General features: G+C 41.0%; 1 protein-coding gene across 2 annotated transcripts in view; it reads left to right on the top strand.

Annotated features, from left to right (window-relative positions):
• The window catches only part of Dnajc1 (DnaJ heat shock protein family (Hsp40) member C1), a 189,185-nt gene that overhangs the window by 139,181 nt on the left and 23,704 nt on the right, over positions 1-26,300 (top strand). The window contains exons 9-13 of one of the 2 annotated variants that reach the window (XR_011365605.1): positions 4,824-4,943; positions 16,009-16,057; positions 20,479-20,921; positions 23,299-24,104; positions 25,105-25,164. Coding sequence is in view for 1 of the 2 variants with exons in the window: in XM_069990497.1 (XP_069846598.1) it covers positions 4,824-4,943; positions 16,009-16,057; positions 20,479-20,921; positions 23,299-23,367 (681 nt within the window). In the remaining variant the exon portion in view is untranslated. Of the gene's footprint in view, positions 1-4,823; positions 4,944-16,008; positions 16,058-20,478; positions 20,922-23,298; positions 24,555-25,104; positions 25,165-26,300 lie in introns of those variants that run through there. The other variant, XM_069990497.1, reaches the window with a different exon arrangement.

The raw sequence follows: 26,300 nt of genomic DNA, 5'->3' as shown, positions 1-26,300 counted from the left end.
GCTGAGGAACGTCTCTCAGAGGCCTTTCCCTGGATGCGTTGATGCAGCCTGTGCCTTGACACAGGAATCCGTCGTGACAGGGGTTCTCCTGTCTAGGCAAGAATAGGATCTTGCTGGGGCCTCCAGATGAAGTCTCTTTTTGTTGTATAAATTCTCCCAGGAAATTTTTGGTTGCAATTGGGTTAAGTTGTGGTCTTTGATTTCAACTTTTCTTTTTGTTTCCTGTTTTGGACTAAATTATGCCCCCCTCAGATTCATATGTTGAAGCACTAACTCCCAGGGCGACTGTATTTACAGAGAGGGCCTATCAGGAGGTAATGAAGTCATAGGGTGGGACCCTAATGAATTCTGGAATTGTTTTAAGAGGCTACTCTTAGAAGAAGAAGAGACACCAAAGATTTCCCCTGCACAAAAAGGCTATATGGGGGCCATCCACCAGCCAGGAAGAGAAGCCTCAAAGAAAGAGCTTCTCTTTATACGATTGAAGATATTTGAGGTAATTTGTTTTTAATTTTGTTGTTGACACCTTACTTGTCTGTAGTGGTTAAAAGTCCTATACTCAGTTTTTAATTTGGAAAAGAAAATTGGGTAGGGGAAAGCTAAATGTACAATTTTAAATGGAAATTGTATATAAAACAGACTTAGAAGGTAGCAGATAATGAGTATTATACCATCCCCATATTATTAGTTATACATCCAAATTTTTTACATGATGGTACTATGTAAGGATATTGTATTTTTGGGTAAGAGCTCTGAGAATAAACTAAATCTAAAAAAGTTGAATCCAAAAATTTTAAGTTCTGCAGTTATATTAATATTGATGATTAGCATGTCATTTCAATGGAAATATTTCTTAGGAATTTTCTGTATTAGGAAAGGACCATTGGTTATTAAAATATGAAGACACAGTAACAAGTATATTTATCCTGTAACTTGCTGTAAGTTTTCAGCCACTGTAATCTTTGCATAATACTTTGTAGTAAACATTGTATGGTCTAAAGCTGTGAAAAGAAACAAGTATGTAGAGTATATAACACAAAATATGACTTTTCCCTACAGCTTCAAATCCCTATAACCTAAGAATATTAAAGATTTTCAAAGGCACCAAGTCTTTGAACATAGCAGATTTTATGTATCAGCTCCAAGAAAACATTATTTGGTAATACAAATTTTCTATCTGTTTTTAATGTAGTAGATATATTTGGGAGTCATAACATAAAAATATTGAATAATTTGAAAACTTCCCTTTTATTTTGTATTCAGGATGGAGAGCTATTCCCAGAGCAGGGCTTTTCTGATGCAAAATTGCAATGCTTGTGTAGTCACAACAGCTGTCCCCACACCATGTGGTATCTTCCATTACTTCACTATAGAGATGAATTTTTGGCCCAGTGTTTCAGTAATATTGGACACACATGGTTTTAAGTGGCAAAGCAGTATGCTTATGCATTCATTTGACTTTCACAGCTACAGTTGGCTTCAGATTAGAACAGGGAGAATACATTCACACCATGGCCACCCTCATGGCTGCTGTAGTAGCTGAATCACAGTAGGCTCTGTTGCTTCTAAAGACCCAACTAACTATTGCTGAGGAATTACACATTCACCAAAGTGCCTTACAGATGCAGAGCAGAGAATAATGAATTGCTAAAAGGCTTCAGATTTCAGATTATGGTCCTAGCTATTATTAAAGTATTAATAATAAAAAAAATTATGGCCGTGAAATAACTGAAACTAATAGGAAATTTGTCCTACAAGTAGGCATTTTTCAGAAAAATCAGTCCAAATATTTATTTAAAGTTTTCTCTTCTGAGAACATAAGTGGTATTTTACTTTTTGACTCTCATTAACAAGGAATTAAAATTACATCGTTCCCTAACTCTCATTGTTGTATAGCATATTTGGAAAGCCAATCTATTAAAAATAGAAATTTCTTTTAACTGATTTTCTATTTGAAGCAATGATTTATGTTTTCAACATTTTAGACAATTGTGTTTGCTCCAAAGAGTGAGTGTTAAAACTACTGCAGAAATTAGATAATTTCATTTAGTGAGAAACTGCATTAATACATCATATGGTTTTAATACTGTCTCAGTGTATATCTTCGTGCACTTTCAACCTAATGTCCTTCATGGTAGGATTTAGTACTTATAAGCTTATACTTAAATTCTACTCAAAACTTAACTCTTTGGCATCTTTGAAACTGATTTGTAGGCTTATTAAAACTTTGGCTTTTAGCAATAAAAATATCATTTTCTTGAAAATCCAATTATGTTCCTAAATGGTATTTAAATTAAAATAATACCTTTTCCTTAAATAAGACAAAAAAGGGGGAAGAAAAACTGTGTAAAATTTTAAATCATCTGATATGGAGACTTTGATTTCTGATATTCATTAAATATCAAAGAAATTCTGACCAGACCCTAAATTCACTTTTTATGTAAGTGAATTTATGCATGTATTGTAGGGGCTGTACTGATGAATATGTTTGAGGCTTTCAGCTCTTAGTGGATACAAAATAGAATGATTGATAAAATCCTCCCTACTATTGGCTATTATTTACTGACTCTTAAGTGGCAGGTTGTATTTATGCCAATTTATCTGCTTCAGGGAACATTCTTGATAGCAGAACAAAGTGAATAAAAGTAGTTTGCTTTGCAAATGAATGCAAATGGAAGAGCCTTTCGGAAAGCCCTTTAACAGGGGCAGTGCACTTTGATTATGAGTGAAGCTGCCATTTGGACATGGTGAAAAGAGCACGCTTGAACCATTGATTGGGGGAGACAGTAAAAAGTCAGTAAGGGCCCCTAAGCTTGCAGTGAAGCAGGCGGATGTCAGTGTGGTTAGAGCACAGTGGGAGAATGACAGGGAGGATTAGTGTCAGGGAGAAGCTTTGCTGTAGCTGTGGAGATAGTCCCTGGGGTCACTCACCTCTGACTGTTGTTCTGTGCTGATGGTTCTGTAATGCAAACTGCCTGATGTATGCCTGTTCATTATCAGAAATGGTGATTAGAAAAGGTATTATTTCAAAGATTTCTTTCCACTCCACTTCCCTCCCTTCTTTTCCTTTCCTTCCCTCTTTTCCTTCTCTTCCTTTTCCTTTTCTTCCTTTTCCTTCCCTCCTTCCCTCCTCCTTTTTCTTCCTTCCTTCTTTCCTTTCTAACTTCTTTTCTTCCATCCTCCTTATCCCTTTTCCCCTCTCTCTTTTCCCCTTTCCCTTCTCCCCTTTCTTATTCTTTCTTACTTTCTATGTCTTTCTTTCTAGTCAAAGGAAAGTAAGTTCAGCTTGCTCAATCTCTGCTGACTTTTTGAGCATTGTTTAATATGAATATAATTACTGCTTCTGGTGGAGATAACTTAGTACTAAAATGTAGTATGAAAATAATTGGCACATATTGTTTTCTTGTTCGGTATTTTTCTTTGCTTATTAGTTTTGTGTTTTATTACTGGTAATGCTGCAGTAAACTACAGAAAACATGGTTGCTGTTAGAATTTTTGTTTGTAGTTTTTAAGGTGTTTTACTTAGTAATAATTTTGTCAACTTTTAGAAAAATTTCTGAAAAATGAAATACTGTTTTTCATGCACTGAATGATTTAGGTCTGATCACAACAGTTTGTAGTTGTTCCTCAGTTTTTATAAAATGCTATCATTTGATAACTTAAACTTATTTTTAAAATTAACTACTGTTACATAGAATGAACAAGACATCTTTCAGTTCTGATTCTGAACCAGTATGTTTACTTAAATCATGTTTATTCATGTTTGTATTATTTTTTTTATTCTTGTTCTCCTCTCCCCCCACCCCACCTCCCCCCTTCCTCCCCCCCTCCTCCCCCCCTCCTCTCCTCTCTCTCCTCTCCTGTCTTTTTCTCTCCTCCGTGTGTGTGTGCGCGCGCGCACGTGTGCACGTGTGCACACAAGCCCTAGAGCTTGGATTCAGGGCCTGGGCACTTGTCCCTGAGCTTTTGTGCTCAATGCTACCGTTCTACCACTTAAACCACAGCTCCACCTCTAGAATATTGGTGTTTAATTGGAGATAAGAATCTCATGGACTTTCCCTTTCTAGCCTGTCTTTAAACCAACATCTCAGCCTCCTGAGTAGCTAGTATTATAGGTGTGAGCCACTGGCTCCTCGCTCTTGATCTCTCTTTAAGGTGTCTATATAAATGGGTGTGTGTGTGTGTATGTGTGTACATATATATATATATATATATATATATATGTTTAACTTTATTACCTGGGCACTGATGGCTTACACCTGTAATCCTAGCTACTTAGGAGGCTGAGATCTGAGAATCAATATTCATAGCCACCCCACGCAAGGAAGTCTGAGACTCTACCTCCAATTAACCACCAAAAAGCATGGAAGTGGAGCTGTGTCTCAAATGGCAGATTGCTGGCCTTGAGCAAAAAGCTCAGGTAAAGTGCCCACCCTTGAGTTCAAGCCCCAGGATCAGCACAAAAAACAAACCAAAACCCTGTCAATTTCAATAGTCATAAAAAGGCATTTGTGAGCAGCACTGCATTTAGTAGCAAGAATTCATAAGTTTTGATATAATGATTTCTCAGTTCGATGTAAAATGAGTTTTTTCTGAAAATATTTTTATTTGGTACACACAAAATTAAGGCTGCTAGAGCTTTACCTTCTGATCCTAAATATGTAACTCAGGCCTTTATTCAGACTTTGATACATTTTAGTTAGATACATTTATTAGATACATTTGGGTTTTGCAGAAAGCATGTTGCCAGTTGTTTCACAGGCTTGTTAAATGTTTTACCAATCATCCTGTCAATTGTCTTTACTTTCTTTAATGTTTTACAGGCACCTGAATGGACAGAAGAGGACCTCAGCCAGCTGACAAGAAGTATGGTTAAGTTCCCAGGAGGGACCCCAGGTCGATGGGAAAAGATTGCCCACGAATTGGGTCGATCTGTGACAGATGTGAGTTCACTGAGATTTGCTTTGTATAGAGAGTGACAAACCAGAACAAGCTAACTATGTAGGAGGTAGACATAGATGGGTCCTGCATTATCTTTGGAGAAAGACTGCAATTCTTTGAGAACCTAGAAGTGAACCATTAATGAAATAAACAAGAAGCAGATGTGAATCAGTCCCCTCTTTCACAGTTAACAGCTGTGTGAGGAATTGTACTGTTTGGAGACTAATGCTACTGAAACCTAGTCACAGAAAAACAATGCCAAGTTTTATGTTTATAGTGACCCTTTAATTGTGGAAAAGACAGTTTTCAAACTGATCAGAAATTAGAGATGTTGTATTTCAGCTGGATCTTTTTAGCATTGAAGTACAAATTGCCAGTGTATTTAGACAGGTGGTTTGGATTAATTAAATGAGCACTATTCCTATACTGCAAATGTTTGCCTTTTTATTTCAAGGATGATACAAACCATTCATTCTGACAAGTTTGCATATGTGTGTGTGTTTTCTTATATACAGAAATGACTTATACAGGTACAGCCATATGATCATTCATATGTATTATATATGTGTGAATGGTCATACTTAACATTTTGAAAATCAAATATTTACCAGGAAAACTTTTGACTTAAAACTTTGAATGCTTCATCCAGGAAATTTACATCTGATAACATTTTTAAAAGCACCAAACGTATTCTAAGCATTCAGTAAATGTTTGAAATTGAAACAACCTTACTTGCATCATTTTTCTAATTGTGTATCTGTCTGTCTGTCTGTCTCTCTCTCTCTCTCTCTGTCTCTCTCTCTGTGTCCCTGTCCTGGAGGAGCTTGAGCTCCCTGAGCTTTTTTTTTTTTTTTTTTTTTTTTTTGTGGCCTGGTCCTGGGATTTGAATTCAGGGCTTAGACACTCTCTTTGAGCCACTTGAGCCACAGTGCCACTTCTAGTTTTTCTGAGTAGTTCATTGGAGATGAGAGTCTCACCCACTTTCCTGCCTGAGCTGGCTTTGAACCACGATGTGAGTGAGGATCACAGCCTCCTGAGTAGCTAGGATTGTAGGCATCAGCCACTGGCACTCAGCTCTCCCTGAGCTTTTTGCTCAAGACTAGTACCCTACCACTTGGACCACATCTCCATTTCTGGCTTTTTGGTGGTTAATTGAAGATAAGAGACTTGGACATTGCTACATAGGCTGATTTCAAACTGAGAGTCTCAGATTCAGCCTCCTGAGTAGCTAGGCTTTACAGGTATTAGCTACTAGGTACCCAACTGTTACTTTCTTAAAGGATAGTAACTATTCTTTGCTAAATTTACCACAAATATATCCTATAGTTCAAAAATTCTTAAGGGCTCTGAAAGATTTAAATTACTCCTTCTTCCATTTCATTCTGTTATTATGCCTTTTAGCTCTGTTTGGAAAGTGAACACAATATTTTTTTTAAAGACCTGCCAAATGAATACTAAACACAGCTACCCAAACAACAGTAACAAAAAAAAAAAAAACTTCTTCTAAGTGTAACTTACTTTCTATAGTAAATCTTAATGTTTCTGAACATAGAAACAAACACAAAAATATACTGTCAAGCTTCCTTTTCCTTTTGGCTAGGAACTGCTTTGAAAATATTTAATAACATGTATGAATATTGTTACTATATAAGTCTTTTTTTTTTTATCACATTTAGGGCTGGAGATATGGCCCAATCAAGCCCAAGGCCCTGAGTCCAAATTACAGTCTGCTTCCAAAAAAAAATCACATTAAATACTACCAGCTAGGAGCCGGTGGATCATTTCTGTAATTCTGTACTCTGGATGCTGAAATCTGAGGATCCAAGCCAGCCTGGGCAGAAATATTGGCAAGGGAACTGTGGCTCAGGTGGTACAATGCCAGCCTTGAGTGAAAAAGCTGAGGGACAGCACTTAAGTCCTGAGTTTAAGCCCCAGTACTGGCATATGTATACACAAAGAGAGACTATTATTTGGCACTGGGATGTAGCTCAAAGATAGACTGCTTGTTTAGAATGTGCCTGGATCTAGGTTCAGTCTTTAGCACCAAAATAATAAAGGGGGGGGGGGGACCACAAGATTTTTACTTAAGTTTTTATGAGATGTTTTGCATCATAGTCACTTCAAAGTTAAAGTATAGTTCTGGAGGATACAGCAATTCTATCTGGTCACAAAATTTCTTTGCTATTCTTGAGGAATCTAGTTACCTTGAGCGACTGGAGAACCACAGGGACACCTTCTGCTAAGAGTGTTGCTAAAATATGCATTTTATTTTCTTACTTTAGGTTGCTTGTAAAAGTTAATAGTGACTTATCAGTAATATCAGACCACAGGCAAGATATTCCATGGTTATGGCATTTTAAGTATAATGGCTCTTAACTATACAGCTGCTAATAATATGATTAATTAATTAAAAATAAATCAACAGCTTATAAAACATTGGTATAAAAGGGCTTAGAATGTTTCTCCAGCCGGGCGCTGGTGGCTCACGCCTGTAATCCTAGCTACTCAGGAGGCTGAGATCTGAGGATCACGGTTCAAAGCCAGCCCGGGCAGGAAAAGACCGTGAGACTCCTATCTCCAATAAACCACCAGAAAACCGGAAGTGGCGCTGTAGCTCAAGTGGTAGAGCGCTCGCCTTGAGCTGAAGAGCTGAAGGACAGCGCCCAGGCCCAGAGTTCAAGCCCCACGACCGACAAAAAAAAAAAAAAAAAAAAAAAAAAGAATGTTTCTCCAATTGCATAGATAGAGAATATTAGTGTCTCCTTTGAAGTTAAAAACTACTTTTAGCTTTTATAGTACTTTGAGGCACTGTGGTTAATGCTAAGAGCAAACTGTGTAGAAATTGTACCTGATTTTTCATTAAAGTTTGATTACATTTTTTTTTTGTTTTCCAAGAGGAGATGAATGTTTGAAAAAATGCTGAGAATACACATGCTAGAACTACCATAGCCTCTTAGATCTAGATATCTATACTTAAAAGAGTAGTCTTGGTGCAGAGGTAAATCTTTTCACTTTAAAGAAATAATTCATGTGAAATTATCCTCCACAGGCCTCCCTGAGGGAGGTGACAATCATGACATTTTGAGTGAGAGACTGTGTGTATACTTGTTCTGTTTTCATGTAAGAGTGCCTTGGAAATAGTTAAGAGACCTAAAGTTTTATAGCATCAAAAAAAATTTTTGTGGGCTGGAAAGGTGGCTCAGTGGTAGAGCGCTTGCCTTGCATGCATGAGGCCCTGGGTTCAATTCCTCAGCACCACATAAGCAAAAAGAAAAAAGCCGGAAGTGGTGCTGTGGCTCAAGTGGTAGAGCGCTAGCCTTGAGCTGAAGAGCTGAGGGACAGAGCCCAGGCCCAGAGTTCAGGTCCACAACCAGACCAAAAAAAAAAATCTTTGTAACTTTTTTCTATGTTATTGTATATCATAATGCATTTGACACTATGCCATGGGGGGGGGGTAGTGGAAGAGAGAGGGAGGAGAGCCACTCTCTCTTTTTGTTGTTGTTGTTGTCAGTCAGGGAGCTTGAACTCTGGGCCTGGGCGCTGTCCCTGAGCTCTTTAGCTCAAGGCTAGCACTCTACCACTGAGCCACAGCACCAGTTCTGGTTTTCTGGTGGATTATTGGAGATAAACTTTCCTGCCTGGACTGGCTTTGAATTCAGCCTCCTGAGTAGTTAGGATGACAGGTGTGAGCCACCAGCATCCAGCTTAGAGAGAGCCACTCTCTTTTAAAGAGAACTGGTATCTGAATACTCAACTAATTCATTTTAATAACACACAGGAATATGACTTGTGAGTCATGTGAAGCAGCTGAAATAGCTGTTTCTTTACTAGAACATTTCTTCTGCTAGCAGTTTCTTTATTAGAATGCTAAGTGAAAGTTTATCACACTTTAAAAAAAACTCACTTTTTCATCTTTTTGACTTACGGTGTTAATTAGATTTGTTTTCATTAAGTATTTGACTATGAAAAAAATGGAAAGGAAAAAGAAGCCAGGTTCAGTTGGCTGGCATCATATTTCCCTTCACCTCTGCAAACTGACCAGTTTATCCCAGCTCTGCACAGCTGTTCTTTGACCTAGCTTCCCTGCTAAATTTGTAGCTTCAGGCTTGCTTCTCTTTCCTTGCAGAAACAATTGACCTTTTAGGGGGAGAGGTGAAAATGAGGCAGTGGTGGGATCTATATGGTTCTTCAGGTTGACAGAAGAGTAAAAAATATATACTATTTCTCAATAAGGAAAGGAATTAAGTATATTCCTTGTTATAATTAGCCGAGTTTTATTGCTAATTTCTGTTTGGGGTAAATTCAAGCAATGTTATATTTAAATTTTTTTCAGTATAAATTGTATTTTAACTCAATCTACCTATACTTATGACCTACTATGGGTTAAATATTTTAAATATTAATACATACATTTTGGCAAATAATTTTAGGAACCACAAAGGACACTCTGATTGTAACAACAGTGGAAACAAAAAATATCTGGCATGTAAAACAAACTTGAATATGATTATTAACTGCAGATTTTCTAAATTAAGGTCATGGATCCTCAGATTTCTTGCTTGTGAAGTAATACTATTCTCTTGCCTGAAAGGATGTAAACTGATTCTGCTGCTCTCCATGGTCACTAATCTCCTGCATTCTGGTTGTGATAACAGACTGATTGGAGATTTTCTGCTTGTTTAGAAAAGGCCCAAGTAAGGCAGCAAGACAAAAGACAGGTGGCTAGATTTAAACAGACTTTTATAATTACTAGTTCCCTTGTGTGAGGTAAGAGGTATGTTAGTTAGATAAGCAGCCCGCTATGCCAGTGAGGAGAGAAGGGAAGATCATAAAATTGATAGTTTTATTTTAGATAGCCACAGTGAGCATGGAAATAGTGAGCACGGGGGACATATATATATATTATTATGATGGTTGTTTCAAAATTAGAAGTGGAATATTCAGTCAAAAAGAAGCTTTGTAATGTAGCCATGAACTGAAAATACTTTCTATTTTGGCAAATATAGTCTGTTACTCTTAGAATCAGACTAGCCTTACCCCAAATTGTGAAAAGAACAAGAATGTCCTTTTGGTTTTTCATCTTTACCCTTGCTGAACACTTAACCAGCTTTCTGTGGTCATAATTGTCTTGAGTTCGAGCCTGATTTCCATTCTTCTCCCTTCCTTACCTTCAAAGAAAAGGAACAAAATGCTTTGTTCTTGCTAGATGAGTCCCTACCTACTGTGATATAAAACTTACATTGATACTAGTAAATAACTATCGAATGTTAACAGAGACACATACACAGTAGTATTTAAAGTCTCCAAATTGTTTCAAGAATATGAATGATTGGTATATGCCTTACAAGCAACCTGATTTTCTGTTTGAAAGAGAGAGGCAGAGTAATATTTTGAAGTTGTGGGACTTTTTCTGTCCATCAGATTAAACTCCTTGGTTAACTAGAGATTCTCTGCATTGGCCTGCTTGGAGCTCTGCTGTACATTATATGCGATAAATGCAGAGTTTTCCTTTTCTTCTCTCCATTTTAATAAAGAAACCTAGTGTTTGATAATTTAAATATTAGGCATTGCTATGAGATACATTATACTTAAGAAGTTTGGGGTCAGGCTGGGAAAGTGGCTCAGTGGTAGAGTGCTTGCCTTGCATGCCTGAGGCCCTGGGTTTGATTCCTCAACACCCCATAAGCAAAAAGAAAAGAACCAGAAGTGACACTGTGGCTCAAGTGGTAGAGCGCTAGCCTTGAGCTGAAGAGCTGAGGGACAGTGCCTAGGCCCAGAGCTCAGGCCCCACACCTGGACCAAAAAAAAAGTTTGGGGTTTTAAGGCACATAATTTTTCTCATATGACACTGAAGTGTTTCTTGTATGAACACTAAATATTCTTCTCCATGTCACTGGACTTTGTTTATTGCAGAGGAATCAGAGATTAGTAATCCATTTTGTTTAAGAAAACAAAACATTTAATGTATTAACCTTTCATATAAAAGAAAATATTAACAATGATTTAAAATTTCAGTATCTCACTTCAAAAAATGAATAAAACGTAGATAGATCAGCTAGGAAAACATGAATGATGGGTTGGAGTAATTGAACTAAAGCTAACAGCTATTTCTCTAACATACCATCTAACAGTTATGATGAGAGTTAGTAAACATCAAAAAAGTGTTCAAAGCGGGGTGCTGGTGGCTCATACCTGTAATCCTAGCTACTCAGGAGGCTGAGATCTGAGGATCAAGGTTCAAAGCCAGCCCAAGCAGGAAAGTTCAAGAGACTCTTATCTACACTAAACCACTCAGAAAACCAGAAGTGGCATGGAAGTGGCTTTGTAGCTCAAGTGATGAGCGCTAACCTTGAGCTAAAGAGCTTAAGGACAGCACCCAGGCCCAGAGTTCAAGCCCCACGACCAACAAAAAAATAAAAAAAGTTCAAGTTTCTTGGCACATTTTTTTGTGGGGGGGAGGAGGGTTTCCAGTTTTCTGCTGGTTTATTGGAGATGAGTTTCACAGACTTTTCTGCCTGGCCTTGAACCACGATCCTCAGATCTCAGCCTCCTTAGTAGCTAAGATTACAGGTGTGAGCTACCAGCACCGGCTTTCTTGGCACATTTGAGAGTACCTTGAAGAATGGTCTGGCTAAGGGCAAAATAGACATGGATGGAGAAAGGAATGCTATTTCAGCCAGTGTTAATTATAGGCAAAACTATGGTGGAGTTGCTATATCTATGAGTTTAATTGTTTAATTCTGTGGAACTGAAAGATGCATACAGGAAAAAGAATAAAATAAGATTGTTTATTTCCTTTTATGTCAAGTTAAGAATTAAATATTATATAGTCAGTAGTCAGCCATCAGGTATTTGACCAGAACTCTGTTTGGGGGATGATATTTTGTACGAACTAAGTTGAGAACCCACTGGAAGGCTGTATCTGAAAAATCAGGTGAGAGTGAGGAACTTAATATAGGTGATGGGGTCAGAGAGGAAGGAAGAGGTGGGATTGATTCTGTGAAGAACTTGGCAACTCATTTGGGAAGAGAAAGAATAATCCATAATTGTCTATTAGTTGTTGTGCTTTAGGCTAGAATGATAGTACTCTTTAAAAAGGTGTGTAGGGGGAAGGGAGCTGAGCGTGGTGTCAGATACCTGTCATCTTCATACTCTGGGTGCTGTAGCAGGAGAATTACAAGGTTAAAGCCACTCCGTACTACTAGGGAGACCTTATCTCAAAGGAGGTGGGGATAAAAATGGTTTAGTGATAAAGAGATTTCAAGACAGAAAGGGAAGACATTTAGTAGAAAAGAAAGGAAACTTGACACGTCTTTATAAAACAAGAGATTGGTTTTAAAAGGTGATTGAGAGATGACCTTAGCTCCCTACTTCCTAGATTCATCTTCTCACAAGCCTTTTAACTTGGACATTACACTCTTTGGGACTCACATTTTCTTAAATGGGAATGAGGATTATATAGCTATCTAATGTTGCTGATGAGAAATATGTACATGTACATACAGGCACAACTTATTCGCACTGCCTGATACAGTATGGTTATTCCACATATGAATCCCTTTTCAGAATTGAATCTCTGTGAGACTGGCATTCCAAGGGAAAGGGCAGAGCTAAAGACACAAGTTAATAATTTCCTCTATTTTGTACAATTGACATAGGCTAATATAATAATATCTAAGGTATTGATACATAGGATGAGATCTCAGGGAATAAATGTGGAAGAGGCAAGAGTATATAGGAGGGACCAGTGAAGGAACATTTAGAGAAAAAAAGGGAAAACTAAGGGTACTCTCATGACATCTAAGAGGAATCAAAAAGATAAAAATCTAGGAAAATTTAGAGGAGAGCCCACTTGAGCCACGTTTTAAGGTCTGGGATATTATGTGATGAATAGAAAGAACATGAAGCTAGAATAAGGAAATTGATAGAAGTTTTGTGAGGATCCATGTAATAAGAGGAAGGAAGATCATTTTCTTCTTTGATTTGGGTTAAAAAAAAGGAATATTGTACTATAATGAAATTTTGAGTTGGAAAGTTTGGAAGTCAAGGAAACTTCTGCTGGGTTATTTGAGTATGTTTCTAATGAGAAGCAGTGCCATCTTACTAGAAAGAGATCTGGAATTAAATTCCAGTGATTCTAAGCAGCTTCAAGTATTTTCTCTAAGTCTGTCCTTTATGAGAGTAGAAAAGAAATGACTTATTTTGATTATAATAGGTAATATTAGCCGGGCACCAGTGGCTCACACCTGTAATCCTAGCTACTCAAGAGGCTGAGATCTGAGGATCTCGGTTCAAAGCCAGCCTGGGCAGGAAAGTTCATGAGACTCTTGTTTTTTTTTGTTTGTTTGTTTGTTTGTTTGTTTGTGTCCATCATGGGCCTGAACTCTGGGCCTGGGCACTGTTCCTCAGCTCTTCAGCTCAAAGCTAGCGTTCTACCACTTGAGCCACAGCGCCACTTGCGGCTGTTTATTTTTCTGCTTATGTGATGCTGAGGAATCGAACCCAGGGCCTCATGCATGCAAGGCAAGCGCTCTATCACTGAGCCACCTTCCCAGCCCACGTCCATGAGACTCTTATTTCCAATGAATCACCAGAAAACCAGAAGTGGCTCTGTGGCTCAAGTGGTAGAGTGTTCCCTTTGAGCTGAAGAGCAAAGGGACAGCGCTCAAGCCCAGAGTTCAAGGCCCATAACCGACAAAAAAAGAAAAAAGAAATAGGTAATATTTACTGAGTTTTAAATACCTACCAGTCCTAAATATCTCTTATCATGATAAGAACTTATTTTAAAGTTAAACAGCCCTAAGAGTCAATATTTTAGAAAGTAATGCACAACAAAGAAAAGGTAGAAAATTGCTCAAGGTTTCCCAGCTAATAAAAAGTAAGGCTAAGATAGAATACCAGATCTGGCAAACTTGAAACTAACACACTTTCTGACGTTTTACTCTAGCTGTGGGCATGGCTCAAGTGGTAGAGACGTGCCTAAGCAACCTCAAGGCCCCAAGTTCAAACCCTAGTATCACCAGAAACACAAATGTGTATGTATGTGTATGTGTGTGTGATATATATACATACACGTATTAATGGGAAAGGTATTTAAAAATATAGAAAATGAATGAAATATAACTAATAACATTAACACTCCATAAGTAAAGAAAGAATGTCTTATTTGATCTTATTTGATAAATGTACTGGGGCAATTGATTTGTTTATGTTTTTTGGGGGGTTGTTGTTTTTTTGGGGGGGAGGGGGGTTGGTGTCAGGCCTGGGGTTTGGACTCAGGGCCTGGGTGTTGTTCCTAAATTTTTGTGCTCATAGATAGTCCTCTACCATTTGAGCATCAGTTCCACTTCTGACTTATGACTTTTCAGTGGTTAATTGGAGATAATAGTCTCACAGACTCTCCTGCCTGGGCTGGCTTTGAACCTCAATCCTTAGATCTCAGTCTCCTGAGTAGCTAGGATTATAGGCATGAGCCACCATTGCCCGGTTGACATTAAATTTTTAATTAAATTTGATCTCAGTACATTTTCAGATATATAGTAGAAATCAGAACAGTAGTTGTCCCTGACAAAGGAGACCATTATTTAGGGCACAAGGAAACATTCTGGAATAATAAATATCTATAATTTTGGAACTTGTTACATGTCTATAAAGAAAAATCTGCTTTTAAAAGGTAATATATATGTAGGTAAATCTCCAAGACATCTTTAAATTTTTTTTAAAGCAAGTTACACAATAAGGAGAACAATATGCTGCCATTTATTTTGAAAGAAAGGAAAGATCAAAGAAAGAACAAGGATATTATTATTGAAGAACATCCTTTATTTCTGTGACTCCACACATGTAAATTTGCTGTGTTTCTCCCTTGGTCCAAAAGATTTTTTTTTCCTTTGGTCAGTCATTGGGCTTGAACTCAGGGTCTGGGTGCTGTCCCTGAGCTTTTGTGCTCAAGGCTAGCACTCTACTACTTTGAGCCAGAGCTCCACTTCCAGCTTTCAGGAGATAAGACTCTTATGGACTTTCATGCCCAGACTGGCTTTGAAGAGCGATCCTCAGACCTCAGCCTCCTGAGTAGCTAAGATTACAAGCATGAGTCACAGGCACCTGGCTAAAAATTTCTTCTTTTAGTATCACTCTTCTAAGCTCTTAAGGTTTCTTACCTGAAAGTGAAGAATGTTATATTACAAAATCCTTAGGAAAAATGTCACTTTCCCTAGTGATCAGTATATTCACTGGCATAGTATTTTCCACCAAAGTTAGATATTCAATTTCTAGATATTCTTTTTTAAAATTACCCATTTATATAGTGATTTTGATATTAGCATTTTTCTTTCTTTTTCTTTTTTTTGGGGGGGTCCGGTCGTGGGGCCTGAACTCTGGGCCTGGGCTGTCCCTCAGCTCTTCAGCTCAAGGCTAGCACTCTACCACTTGAGCCACAGCACCACTTCCGGCTTTTTTCTTTTTGCTTATGTGGTGCTGAGGAATGGAACCCAGGGACTCATGCATGCAAGGCAAGCGCTCTACCACTGAGCCACCTTCCCAGCCCCAGCATTTTTATTTTCATTTTTATTCTTTGTGTGCTAGTTGTGGGGCCTGAACTCAGGTCCTGAACACCATCCTTGAGCTTCTTTTATTCAAGGCTGGTGTTTTACCACTTTAGTCACAATTCTACATCTGGTTTTTTGATGGTTAATTAGAAATATAAGAGTCTGCCCAGGCTGGCCATAAGCTGCAATCCTCAGATCTTAGCTTCCTGAGGAGCTAGGGTTGCAGGCATAATCCACCGGTTCCTAGAATATTTTAAGAGACAGCCTGATATAATAGCACTGTTGCTGGACTAATAGTGAGGTGATCTGACTTCTTACTTCAAGTCTGTTGGTGAATAGGTGGGCATTCTGGAACAAGCCATTTAATCTCCCTGGCTTTTTTCTTGTTGGTCAATAAATGGATTTCTAGACTTATGACTTAATGAGCCCTGTTCATTCACATATACCTTACATGATACAGGTCACTTGACATACAAGGTATGTGGGAAGTAAGGATTTTGCTCTTTATGTTTTGAAACAGGTAACAACCAAAGTCAAGCAACTAAAGGATTCAGTTACCTGCTCCCCAGGTAAGTTAGCCCAATAACCCAGTATGGCTTCTCAAAATTGATCTTTTTCATAATCATTTGTTTAAATACAAATGTAATACTTTTGCCCAATGAACGCTACTGATCCTAACACAAAAGAATTGAGTTACAGGTACCAACAAGCCAATTTGACCCTGTACATACAGTTTGTGCTAAGATCATTCATTTAGTATGATTAAAGAATTATGTAAGCCTGTTCCTTGCTATTTGTGGAGAAGGGAATGCAGGAGAAAGCTAGTCTGTACATCACACAAATGCACATGTACAGGCTCTCATATCATCTCCCCTGTCTACCACCATTCCCTATATCCAGCACTACCCTTCAGAATAAACAGCTCTCACAAATCCGTTTCCTCCAAGATTAACTCATTCTGTGAGATTCTGTACTCAAAATCAATAGTTTAAGTTCTTCAACCTAACCAAAAACAGGTCTGAGAGAGCAATGCAGACAAGCCAGGGGTTAATTAGCAACTCAGAGATCTCCAAAGTTGTCCCCAGAAAGGATTCAAGCATTGGGAGAGAGTGTTTCCAGATTCCTTTTCTGCCAACAAAGTGGTTTGGACAAAGAGGCAATGGTATAATAAGTAAGATAAGTCACCCTGCACGATTTTCTCGAGAAATGTTGATAGGTGTTGCAGGCTAGAGCAAGTAACTGGATCTTCCTAGAGCATTGGCACAGGGGCCAAAAAGTGGTATGAAGACAATAGGAAATATGTAGGAATCTGAAATGTCGCCTGTGGCTGGAAGTGCCCTTCACTGCCAGATGGTGGCCCCAGAAGCAGCATGGAGCAGAGAATAAATGGAGTCAGTGATTCACAGAGGAAAATGCAGAACTAGTCATCGTCTGGCCACATCCAAATACCCTTCAGCTCTCTAAATACTACTAGCTCTTGGTCACCAGTTCACTTCACTCTGTTTTACTTTATTTTCACATAGCCTTTAAAGATTCAAATGATTTTGGAATTAAGTATCTGTTAAGCATATTAAAATTCTCCAAGAAGTGCTTTCATCCATCAAAGCCATAAAACTGCTCTTTCCAAAATATTGGAAATTCTGAAGCTATGCCCTAAGATTGTAAATACTTTGAAGTAGAAAGTTGAGAGAAATAAAGCTGGTTAATAGTCCATGAGGTGGAAGTGATCGTCTGCTACAGATAGGAATATATTTAAATAAAAGTATTTGGCCTTAAGCCTTGCAACTCGTGGCTCATGCCTGTAATTGTAGCTTCTCAGGAGGCCAAGATCTGAAAATCTCAGTTCAGCGCCAACCAATGCAGACAGAGCCACAAGACTTGAAGCATGGACTAGAAGCATAACTGAAGTGATAGCACCAGCCACAAGCAAAAACGCCAAGCCAGAGTGTGAGGCCCTGAGTTCAAAGCCCAATACAAACACACACACACATACAATGACTACATAATAGTCCATAATATACACACGCCATATTCTGGAGGGGGAGTGATTTTGTTTTTCTAAAGACAAGGTCTCACTTCGTTGCACAGGTTGGCCTTTACCTCCCTGACTCAGTCTTCTGAGTAGCTAGGGGTTCCTTTTTGGTATTGCTGTGGTTTAAGCTCAGTTTTGCAGGTGCCCTACCACTTGAGCTGTAGGCCCTCAGCCCCCATTTGTTTTATTGTCGTGAATAATAGTCTCCAAAGAGGGGTGAGGAAAATGATCAAAAGACTATGTTAGGATTTCTACTGAGTTCAGTTGTTGATTTTTTTTTTTGTGCTGATCTTGGGGTTTGAGATCAGAGCCTGAGCACTATCCCTGAGCTGCTTTTGCCACAGCTCCACTCTGGCTCTTTTGGTAGTCTTAGAGGAGATTAAGTCTCATAGACTTTCCTCCCTGGGCTGACTTTGAACCGTGATCCTCAGATCTCAGCCTCCTGAGTAGTAAACTTGTAAGTGTGAGCCATTGGCACCCAGCTCTGAGTTTAATTTTTATGAAGGAATGAAAGGGAAGGGAGAAGAGGGGAGGGAAAGCAGGGAAGAGAAGGAAAGGGGATATTTAATATACAGTGTTAAACCCTCACTCTGTGTGTTATGTGTGTCACTGAGATTTCCTGAGGAAAAGTGGGAAATCCTGATGTTGCAGCCTTGTCACTGATCCTTTCATTTTCAGCATATTGCTGCAAAATATCAGGTTTTGTGGGGTTACAGATTGCTGTAGAATTACAGGGACACTCTCATAACCACAGGACTATCTTTCGTGACACAGGCATTAAAGTAACTCTGTGGGGGTGGGGGGGGGGGGCAAACGTGTGCATGCTCATGCTGGTACTAGGGCTTGAACTCAGGGCCTGGGTGCTGTCCCTTAGTTTTTTTCATTTAATGCTGATACTATGTCACCGTGGAGCCACAGTTCCATTTCCAACTTTCTGGTGGTTAATTGGGCATAAGAATCTCTTGGACTTCTCTCCCCAGTCTGGCTTTGAACTATGATTCTCTGATCTGAGCCTCCTAAGTAGCTAGGATTGCAGGAATGCACCACTGGCACCAAGCAGCTTTAAAGTAATTTTAAGTAAGTACTTTTTTTGTTTGTTTGTTTGTTTATTTATTGGCCAGTCCTGGAGCTTGAACTCAGGGCCTGGGCACTGCCCTGACCTTCTTTTGCTCAAGGCTAGCACTCTCCCACTTGAGCCACAGCGCCACTTCTGGCTTTTCTGTTCATGTGATATTGAGGAATCGAACCCAGGGCTTTATGCATGCTAGGCAAGCACTCTAAGCCACATTCCCAGGCCAATACTTTAAAAAAAATTAAGCAACCAAGTATTTCTGCAAAATGGTGAGACACTACGTTGGAAATGAATTTTACAACTTGTTGGGGGGGGGGGGGGTCAGGGAAGAAAGTAGGAGAAAATGAGGAAGAGAGTAACACTGTTCAAAAGAAATGTACTTATTACCTTACTTATGTAACTGTGTACGTCACCTTTACAATAAAATTTAAATTAAAGCCGGGCGCTGGTGGCTCACGCCTGTAATCCTAGCTACTCAGGAGGCTGAGATCTGAGGATCGCGGTTCAAAGCCAGCCCGGGCAAGAAAGACCATGAGACTCCTATCTCCAATAAACCACCAGAAAACCGGAAGTGGCGCTGTAGCTCAAGTGGTAGAGCGCTCGCCTTGAGCTGAAGAGCTGAGGGACAGCGCCCAGGCCCAGAGTTCAAGCCCCACGACCGACAAAAAAAAAAAAAAAAAAAAAAAAAAAAAAAAAAATTTAAATTAAAAATGTTTCTGCAAAGAAAGATGACTTTTTAACAATGAATGGGAAAATAGTGGTTTTGAAAGATACTTCTGCTATAGAGAGACTATTTTGGAAACAGAGACCAGAAAGTAGTTTATTGAAGTGTTTCTACAGATTAGAAAAGTTGAAAGTGGACTTTAACCTGTAAATTCTGAAAACAGTGAATTCACTTGTTAAAAATATACTTGCTGTTTACTTAGCAAAAACACATAATTGGCTTAGGAAAGATTTTTATGAAAAGCTCTATAACTTGAATTGCAAAGTAATTGCTGACATCTATTAGCACAGCCAACAGTATATCACTGGTTGGATGGGTCTTTGTGAGTTATCTTCAAGTCTGAGGACTATTGACTATTGAAAATCAGGCTGGCGTAAGCCGGTGGCTCATGACTGAACGTCTGGCTACTCTGGAGACTGAGATCTGAGAATTGTGGTTCAAAGCTATCCTCGACAGACAAATTGATGAGACTCCTATCTCCAGTTAACTAGCAAAAAGCTAGAAGTAAAGGTATGGCTCAGGTGCTGGAGCACCAGCCATGAACAAAAAAGCTAAGCAGCACACACACACACACCCAAAAAAAAGATACCCTTACCTAATAAGTGCTAAGTCATCACTTCTCAAAGAGATCCCTGTGTTCTGTGGTTACAACCTGGCTGCATGTACCCATTATTCCTTAAAGCAATGAAAAGGCAAAGTCTCAGAGTCAAAAGAAGGAGTCCCAGCTCATGCCTGTAATCCTAGCTGCTCAGGAGGCTGAGATCTGAGGATCGCAGTTCAAGGCCAGCCCAGGCAGGAAAGTTCATGACACTCTTGTATCTCCAATTAAACACCAGAAAACTGGAAGTGGCACTGTGGCTCAAGTGGTAGAGTGCTCACCTTAGGCTGAGAGAGCTGAGGGACAATGCCCAGGTCCAGAGTTCAAGCTCCACAACTGACAAAAAAAAAAAAAGAAGAAGAAGTGAGTCCCAGTTCCACCTCTGCTTCTCTCTAAGATACAGGTAATGATACCTGTTTTTCTAGAATAATGGGTAAAGTAAGGTCAATAACATCTGCAAAATAGCTGGCTAGCACACTGCCTGATGTGTACGTGGGTAGCCCCTGTTGTCATCGTCCCTGAGCTGACCTTGCCCTTTCCTGTGTGTTATGACCTCTTTCTTAGGAATGGTCAGACTCTCTGAACTCAAGTCAACAGTCCAGAATTCCAAATCCATCAAGATGGCCACGGCCTTGCCAGATGACATAATCACTCAGAGAGAAGACGCAGAGGGAGCAATAGAGGAGGAGGAGCAGGAGGCCAACGAACAGGAGGGAGCGGCCCCTGAAGTCCGGCCTCGGAGGAGGAAGCCAGTGAGGCTAGTTGAAGTGGTAACAAAGGTGGAGCCAGAGGAGAAGTTCAGGGGAAAGAGGCAGAAGGACTTTGATATGTCAGAACAAAATGAATCCAGTGACGAAGAGAGCCAGAAAAAAGAGAGAACTCATGCTGCAGAGGAGGCGTGGACTCAGAATCAACAGAAACTCCTGGAGTTGGCATTACAGCAGTACCCAAAGGGAGCCACTGACCGCTGGGACAAAATAGCCAAATGTGTCCCCTCTAAGAGTAAGGTGGGTGAAGTGAGGGAGGAGCGACACCCAAGAGCTCCAGTAGAGTCCTACTGGTATGGCCGCAACCACCTGAACCGCTCTCCACCTTTGTCCTCTACCCAACTATCCACATGATTCATTTCTACCCCTTTTTGCTCCTCAGCACGGACATCTGTTACTTAGTAGATGGGAAGGCGATAAACACTTCTAGGTTTAGTCATTATGTACACTCAAAAAAAAGTTTATGGAATATAAATTTCCACAATACTTCAACCTGTCCACCTCTCTGGAGAACACATCTGAGGCGGAGGCAGTCTGAGGGGAGCCTGGGGCTGGTGAGCATCATCATCCTCACCCTGAAAGGCAGCAGCTGGGGAAGCGGTGGGCTGCACGCCAGGGAGAGATGTCCCATTAGATCACAAAGCTCTCTGGCTCCCTGACAAAGGGATAGCCAGAGAGTCTTGTAGGGTTGACTGTTGCTCTATCAGGACAACCCTCCATTCTACAAGGAAGCAGAGGTGGCCTGCCAAGAAGCTCTGAGCTAGAACTTATGAGTTCAGTGCAAGAGTGACATCTAGGACCCACCTTACCCTCAGTAATCTTGCTGTTTGTAATTGACTTCTATTCTGTCTATAGTTCTTGGTAGCTGCTAAAATGCATCTTCGGGTCATGTCGAATGCAGTCAGGAGGAAGAGTGGGTGGGCCCTGCAGGACCTCGCCGTAGGTTCAGCCTTGCCCCCTCTGCTGTGTGATCTATGGGCAGAGGTGAGGAGATGAGCATCCCAGCCCAGGTTTTTCTTCATGCATGGCCCCTGAGCCTTCTTTCCTTGGCTGTGCACTCAGTCTAAGACTTCACAAACACCGGAAAATCAAAGGAACCCATCTCCAGTGCCTTCTGTGACTATCACCCAGTTGCCTCTGGGCACAGTGATGCTCATTTACATGTTTCTTTTTTTAATTGAAATTCTGCATTGGAAAAATCTAGCTTGTGGCCATGCGCGTCCCCGAGTGTGCAGGTCTAGTTATCTGTCACCTACTTTTAAGATGATGAGGCTGAGAATTCCTGGAGAGGAAAAAGAAACCATTAGCAGTTGATCTCCTTAGGAAGTACAGATCCTCCCATCCTCTCCAGCCACTTAGCCAGAAGTAATCATTGGCCCTGAGTTTCTCTACTGTCCGTCAGGACATAGCATTTACATGTGTGATGAACTGACATTGGCTTAGAACGAAGGCGCAGAACTGTGCATTCCTTGGAAGGTTGTTGCCTGGAGGATTGAAATCCTTTCTGTTTTTAGCCAAAAGTGAGCAGGATTTCTGTGCCCTGCAGGTGTCCTCTTGTAAGCCTTGACTTTAGGACAAGGTCCAGGAGGGCTGCCTGCTGTCCCCTGCTCCGGCGTGGCTGTCACAGCCCCTCTGCCAGAGCCACAGTGACATCCCAGAGCCACAGTGACCTCTCAGAGCCTCCGGCTCCCAGAGGGCACAGGCACACCGCTGTCCTTCCCCAGTGCTGTGCTGGATCTTGCACAGCGGGTTCCTTGCACTAAGCTGTTAGACACATGTTAAGGAAAGGCTGGTACTGATGCTGTGAGTGGTCTTTGGGGATGCAGAAAAGGCACTTACTGGATGAGACTCCTGGAACAGTGCTATGCTAAAACCTGGGAGAAGACTAATACCATTTCTTCCTGCTCGAAGCCCCTTGATGAAGTCACCTGCTCTAGAGCATAAGGCAATTATCCTGGATAAGAGGTTTGAAGCACCATGGAGCTAGTACTGTCTGAACAGAAACAGATGGATTCAAGAAAGTACCTTGTGATCATGTGTCAGCTTTAATGTGCCCTCCCCCCTACACACACACACCGAGATGACTGCTACAGATAGCCGAGTTCTAGGGCTAGTCATTCTGAAACCTCACTTTGGAGGTGATGGTGACCAAAAGAAAGAGCAGGAGAAAGAGTTCCCCCAAGGCCTGGCTGCCATGGCCCATCCAGGAAGGTTCCAGCAGCCCCCAGGGAGAGGCACATCCAAATGAGACTAGCACTGTGGCTGCCTGGCCACTCTGAAGTGATGTGTGATGAAACAGTGAGCTGTTCACGTGACCATTACAGTGAGCAAGCTGAAAGTCACCATCCTCACACTGATGTGCTCCACAGACAACTGCCCCTCAACCCCCACCTCAAGCTGGCCTTGCAGCACACCTAAAATGTCTAAGCAGACCTACCCATGGCCAGCTACACTTGCCCAGAAAGTTCCAGAGTGTTCTGGTCAAAGGTAATGAACACCAGGCTTTTTTGCTAGTAGTAGGCACAGCAAGCCCACCAACAGACCACAAGAAGGCTGGCGGTGTGGGAAGCACAAACTCATGGAAATAACTTCTTTGCCTCTCTCTTTTTTCCTACAGGAAGACTGTATCGCTAGGTACAAGTTGCTGGTTGAGCTGGTCCAAAAGAAAAAACAAGCTAAAAGCTGAATGTTCTGGAGGATGACATTCGCCTTCATTTTCCAAAATGAGTATTTCAAAAACTCTTACGCTGAAATTTGCATTTTGTACCTCAGTATTTCTATACGTCATGTGCCTTAGTAAACAGACAAAAAATAAATAATGTTTAAACAAATCTTGTGTTAAGGGGGAAGGGTTTGGGATATTTGGCAGATTACTTCATTTCTCCTCACTGGAAGGATTCTTTTGGGAGAACATTTCAATTCAAACAGTATCTTATCTTCTGGCAACCAGGCAGCCAAGTTTTTGAAGGAAAATATAAGTGAGCTAATGTATAAAAATTCAAGCTATCGTTTCTCTAAAGTGTGGCCACGGAACACAGTCATGTCATTTTGTGTCTGAGTACATATCTCTAGAACAAAATCTAAACCACGTCTTAAGTTTGGGCTGCTGAGAAGTTGTCCACAAGAGGTAGATGTGCCCAGAAAGTGTGTAGCATTTTCAGGAGCTAGAAAAACAGGCTCCTCTTTCGGGGGACCTAGGTTGAAGTCATCCTCCTATACTGTTAATTCCTGAAGACTTTTTTACTGTTTGTGTTTAAACTATTACTATTTGTTGCACTTGAAAATAGTTCAATGAATAACAGACAACTAGAGCACATGTGTATAAAGATGTCATTTTTCTCTAAAGATTGACATGAGTTAAAGTCTCCTGAAGAAAACTTGGGGTGGCAGAAGTCACCTCTCCCTAGGAGAACATGGGACCAGGTAAGCCCCAAGTCCTTCCCTTGCCTCTGAGTGGAGATTGTGGGAACTCACCTACCCCTCAGAGGCTCAGCTAGTTCAATCTAAAAGGGTCTTTGTAAAATTTATAGACAGCAAGTGCCCCTCTAAGGGCTCTTTTGGGGTTCGCGGATCCACCTGTGTCATGAGGCAGCTGGTAGTGTGCCAAGGCAGTTCCTGTGACGTGGAGTGTGGACGTGGCCCACTTGTCCATTCACTTTAGGGAAGCTTCAGGGAAGAAAAGCAGCACCATTTATAAGATTATTCCTTTATTGCTTTGTATGTCCCTCCCCCACAGTGTAACCCCCGCTTTCACTATATTTGATATCAGTATATCATGTGGAGGAGATGGGGACAAACAAATCGTTTAAGGATTCAGGTGGACCTGTTGCAACAATGAGAAGTACAAAATGTCATGTCAAAACCAGCTTTACAATTTCGGTGTGGGGGGGGGAGGGGGGTATAATTGGGTGGGGGGAGGGGGGTAAAATTGGGTGGGGGGAGGGGGGAGGCAGGGAAGGGAAGTGAAGGGTAAACAAAGGAGGAGGCTGCAATGCTTGGTAAGAAATGTATGCATTATTCTGCCCATGTAATTGTAGCCCCTCTGTACAGTATGTTCTCAAATAAAATAAAATACAATTTAAAAAAAAAAAAAATATAGATCATAACCCTACAGAACAATTCTCTATTAATATTGTCTCTAAAGTTCATAAAATTAGACTACAATAAAATTTCCATTTTTAAAAAAGTAAAAAAAAAAAAAAAAAAAAAGAAAAGCAGCACCTGCCCGGCAGGAGCATGAGCAAGAAACCGCGCCCTGGCCACGGGCCAGGCCTTGGGTCTTCCACAGCTGTGACATTCTGTCAGCATCCTGCCATTCCTGTCCCCTGCTATAAATCCCATCACAGGTTTTGGGGCATTTTATGACATGCAGTGAGTTGATACTAGGATCCCTCACCTTGTTTACCATCTGCGTCTTTTCTAGACTCCTTAAGAATTTATGGCTCCAGCATGGTTTCTACTGATGCCCGTTTCTGCCTTCCTGGTAAGAGTTGCTCTCCATGTCCCTCCCCTGGGTGCTCTGGGAGCTGAGGGGTTCGATAGAAGAACTAAGGGAGGACGAGGGAGCAGGTGTGGGCTCCTGGCTCCCAAAGGCTGCATGAGAGCCAGGCCAGGCCAACCATGCTCACTCGGCCCCTTCCCCGAGTGCAGGAAAGTCCTCCTGGTCCTAGGATGCTCCCTGCCTCCCTGCACACACCACCTCCGCACGGGGCCTTTGCTTTCCTTGCTCTCAGGAGAGTCAGCTGCTCCTTAGTTTTTAGTTTGTTTGTTTTGTTTTTTGTTTTTGAGAAAAGGAGAGAAGTTGCCATGTGATTTTTAAACTTTCCCTTGTTAGATGAGACTTACCTGACCAAATATGAACGTGCACTGTCGCAGGTGGAGGGCCTTGTGGGCCCTGCCCCGACTCTGCCCAGACCTTTTGGTGGCTGCTCACCAGGCTCTACACAAGGCCTCAATGAGGAGATCTTCTTCTAGCACCCACAGTACATTCCTGGGAGTGCCATGAGCAGTGGGGGACTTGGCTTTCTGAAGATGAGCCTGACACTTAAAAATAGCCAGAACTGCCAGGCACTGGTGGCTCGTGCCTGTGATTATAGCTACTCAAGATCTGAGGATCACAGTTTGAAGCCAACTTGGACAGGAAAGTCTGTAAGCCTCTTATCTCCAGTTATCTGCCAAAAATTTGGAAATGTCACTGTGGCTTAAAGTGGTAGAGTGCTAGCCTTGAGCACAAAAGCTCAGGGGCAGCACCCACACTCCCCAGAACTGGCACGTGTACACACACACAAGCCGAACCCCCAGGAGAACAGCTCGCTGTGGGCTGTGGGACAAGCGCCATGTCTCCCAGGCTGACCTCTGTTTGGGCTCCCCTCTTCCTCCTCAGAGGTGATTTAAGGAAGGAGAGGACTTGAGGCCAGAAGTAAATCTTGAATCTAGACCAGTGAGTGAAGGAAGGAGGAGGGCCAAGATGGGCCAAATGGTTGCATGTGGAGGCCAGCTCCAGCCCATGCCCCGTGTGGGCAGAACTTACCAGATCACTCTGTGTATGGGGGTGGCTTTGCCTTTGGGTTAACAAGCCCCAGGTGGAGTTGGTATGTGCATCTGCCCCCAGCCTCTGAG

This window comes from Dipodomys merriami, unplaced genomic scaffold, assembly GCF_024711535.1.
Source record: "Dipodomys merriami isolate MVZ:Mamm:240054 unplaced genomic scaffold, mDipMer1.0.p SCAF_4, whole genome shotgun sequence".
NCBI lineage: Eukaryota > Metazoa > Chordata > Mammalia > Rodentia > Heteromyidae > Dipodomys > Dipodomys merriami.
The sequence above is the reverse complement of the archived record's forward strand: the minus strand, read 5'-3'. Positions and strand labels throughout refer to the sequence as shown.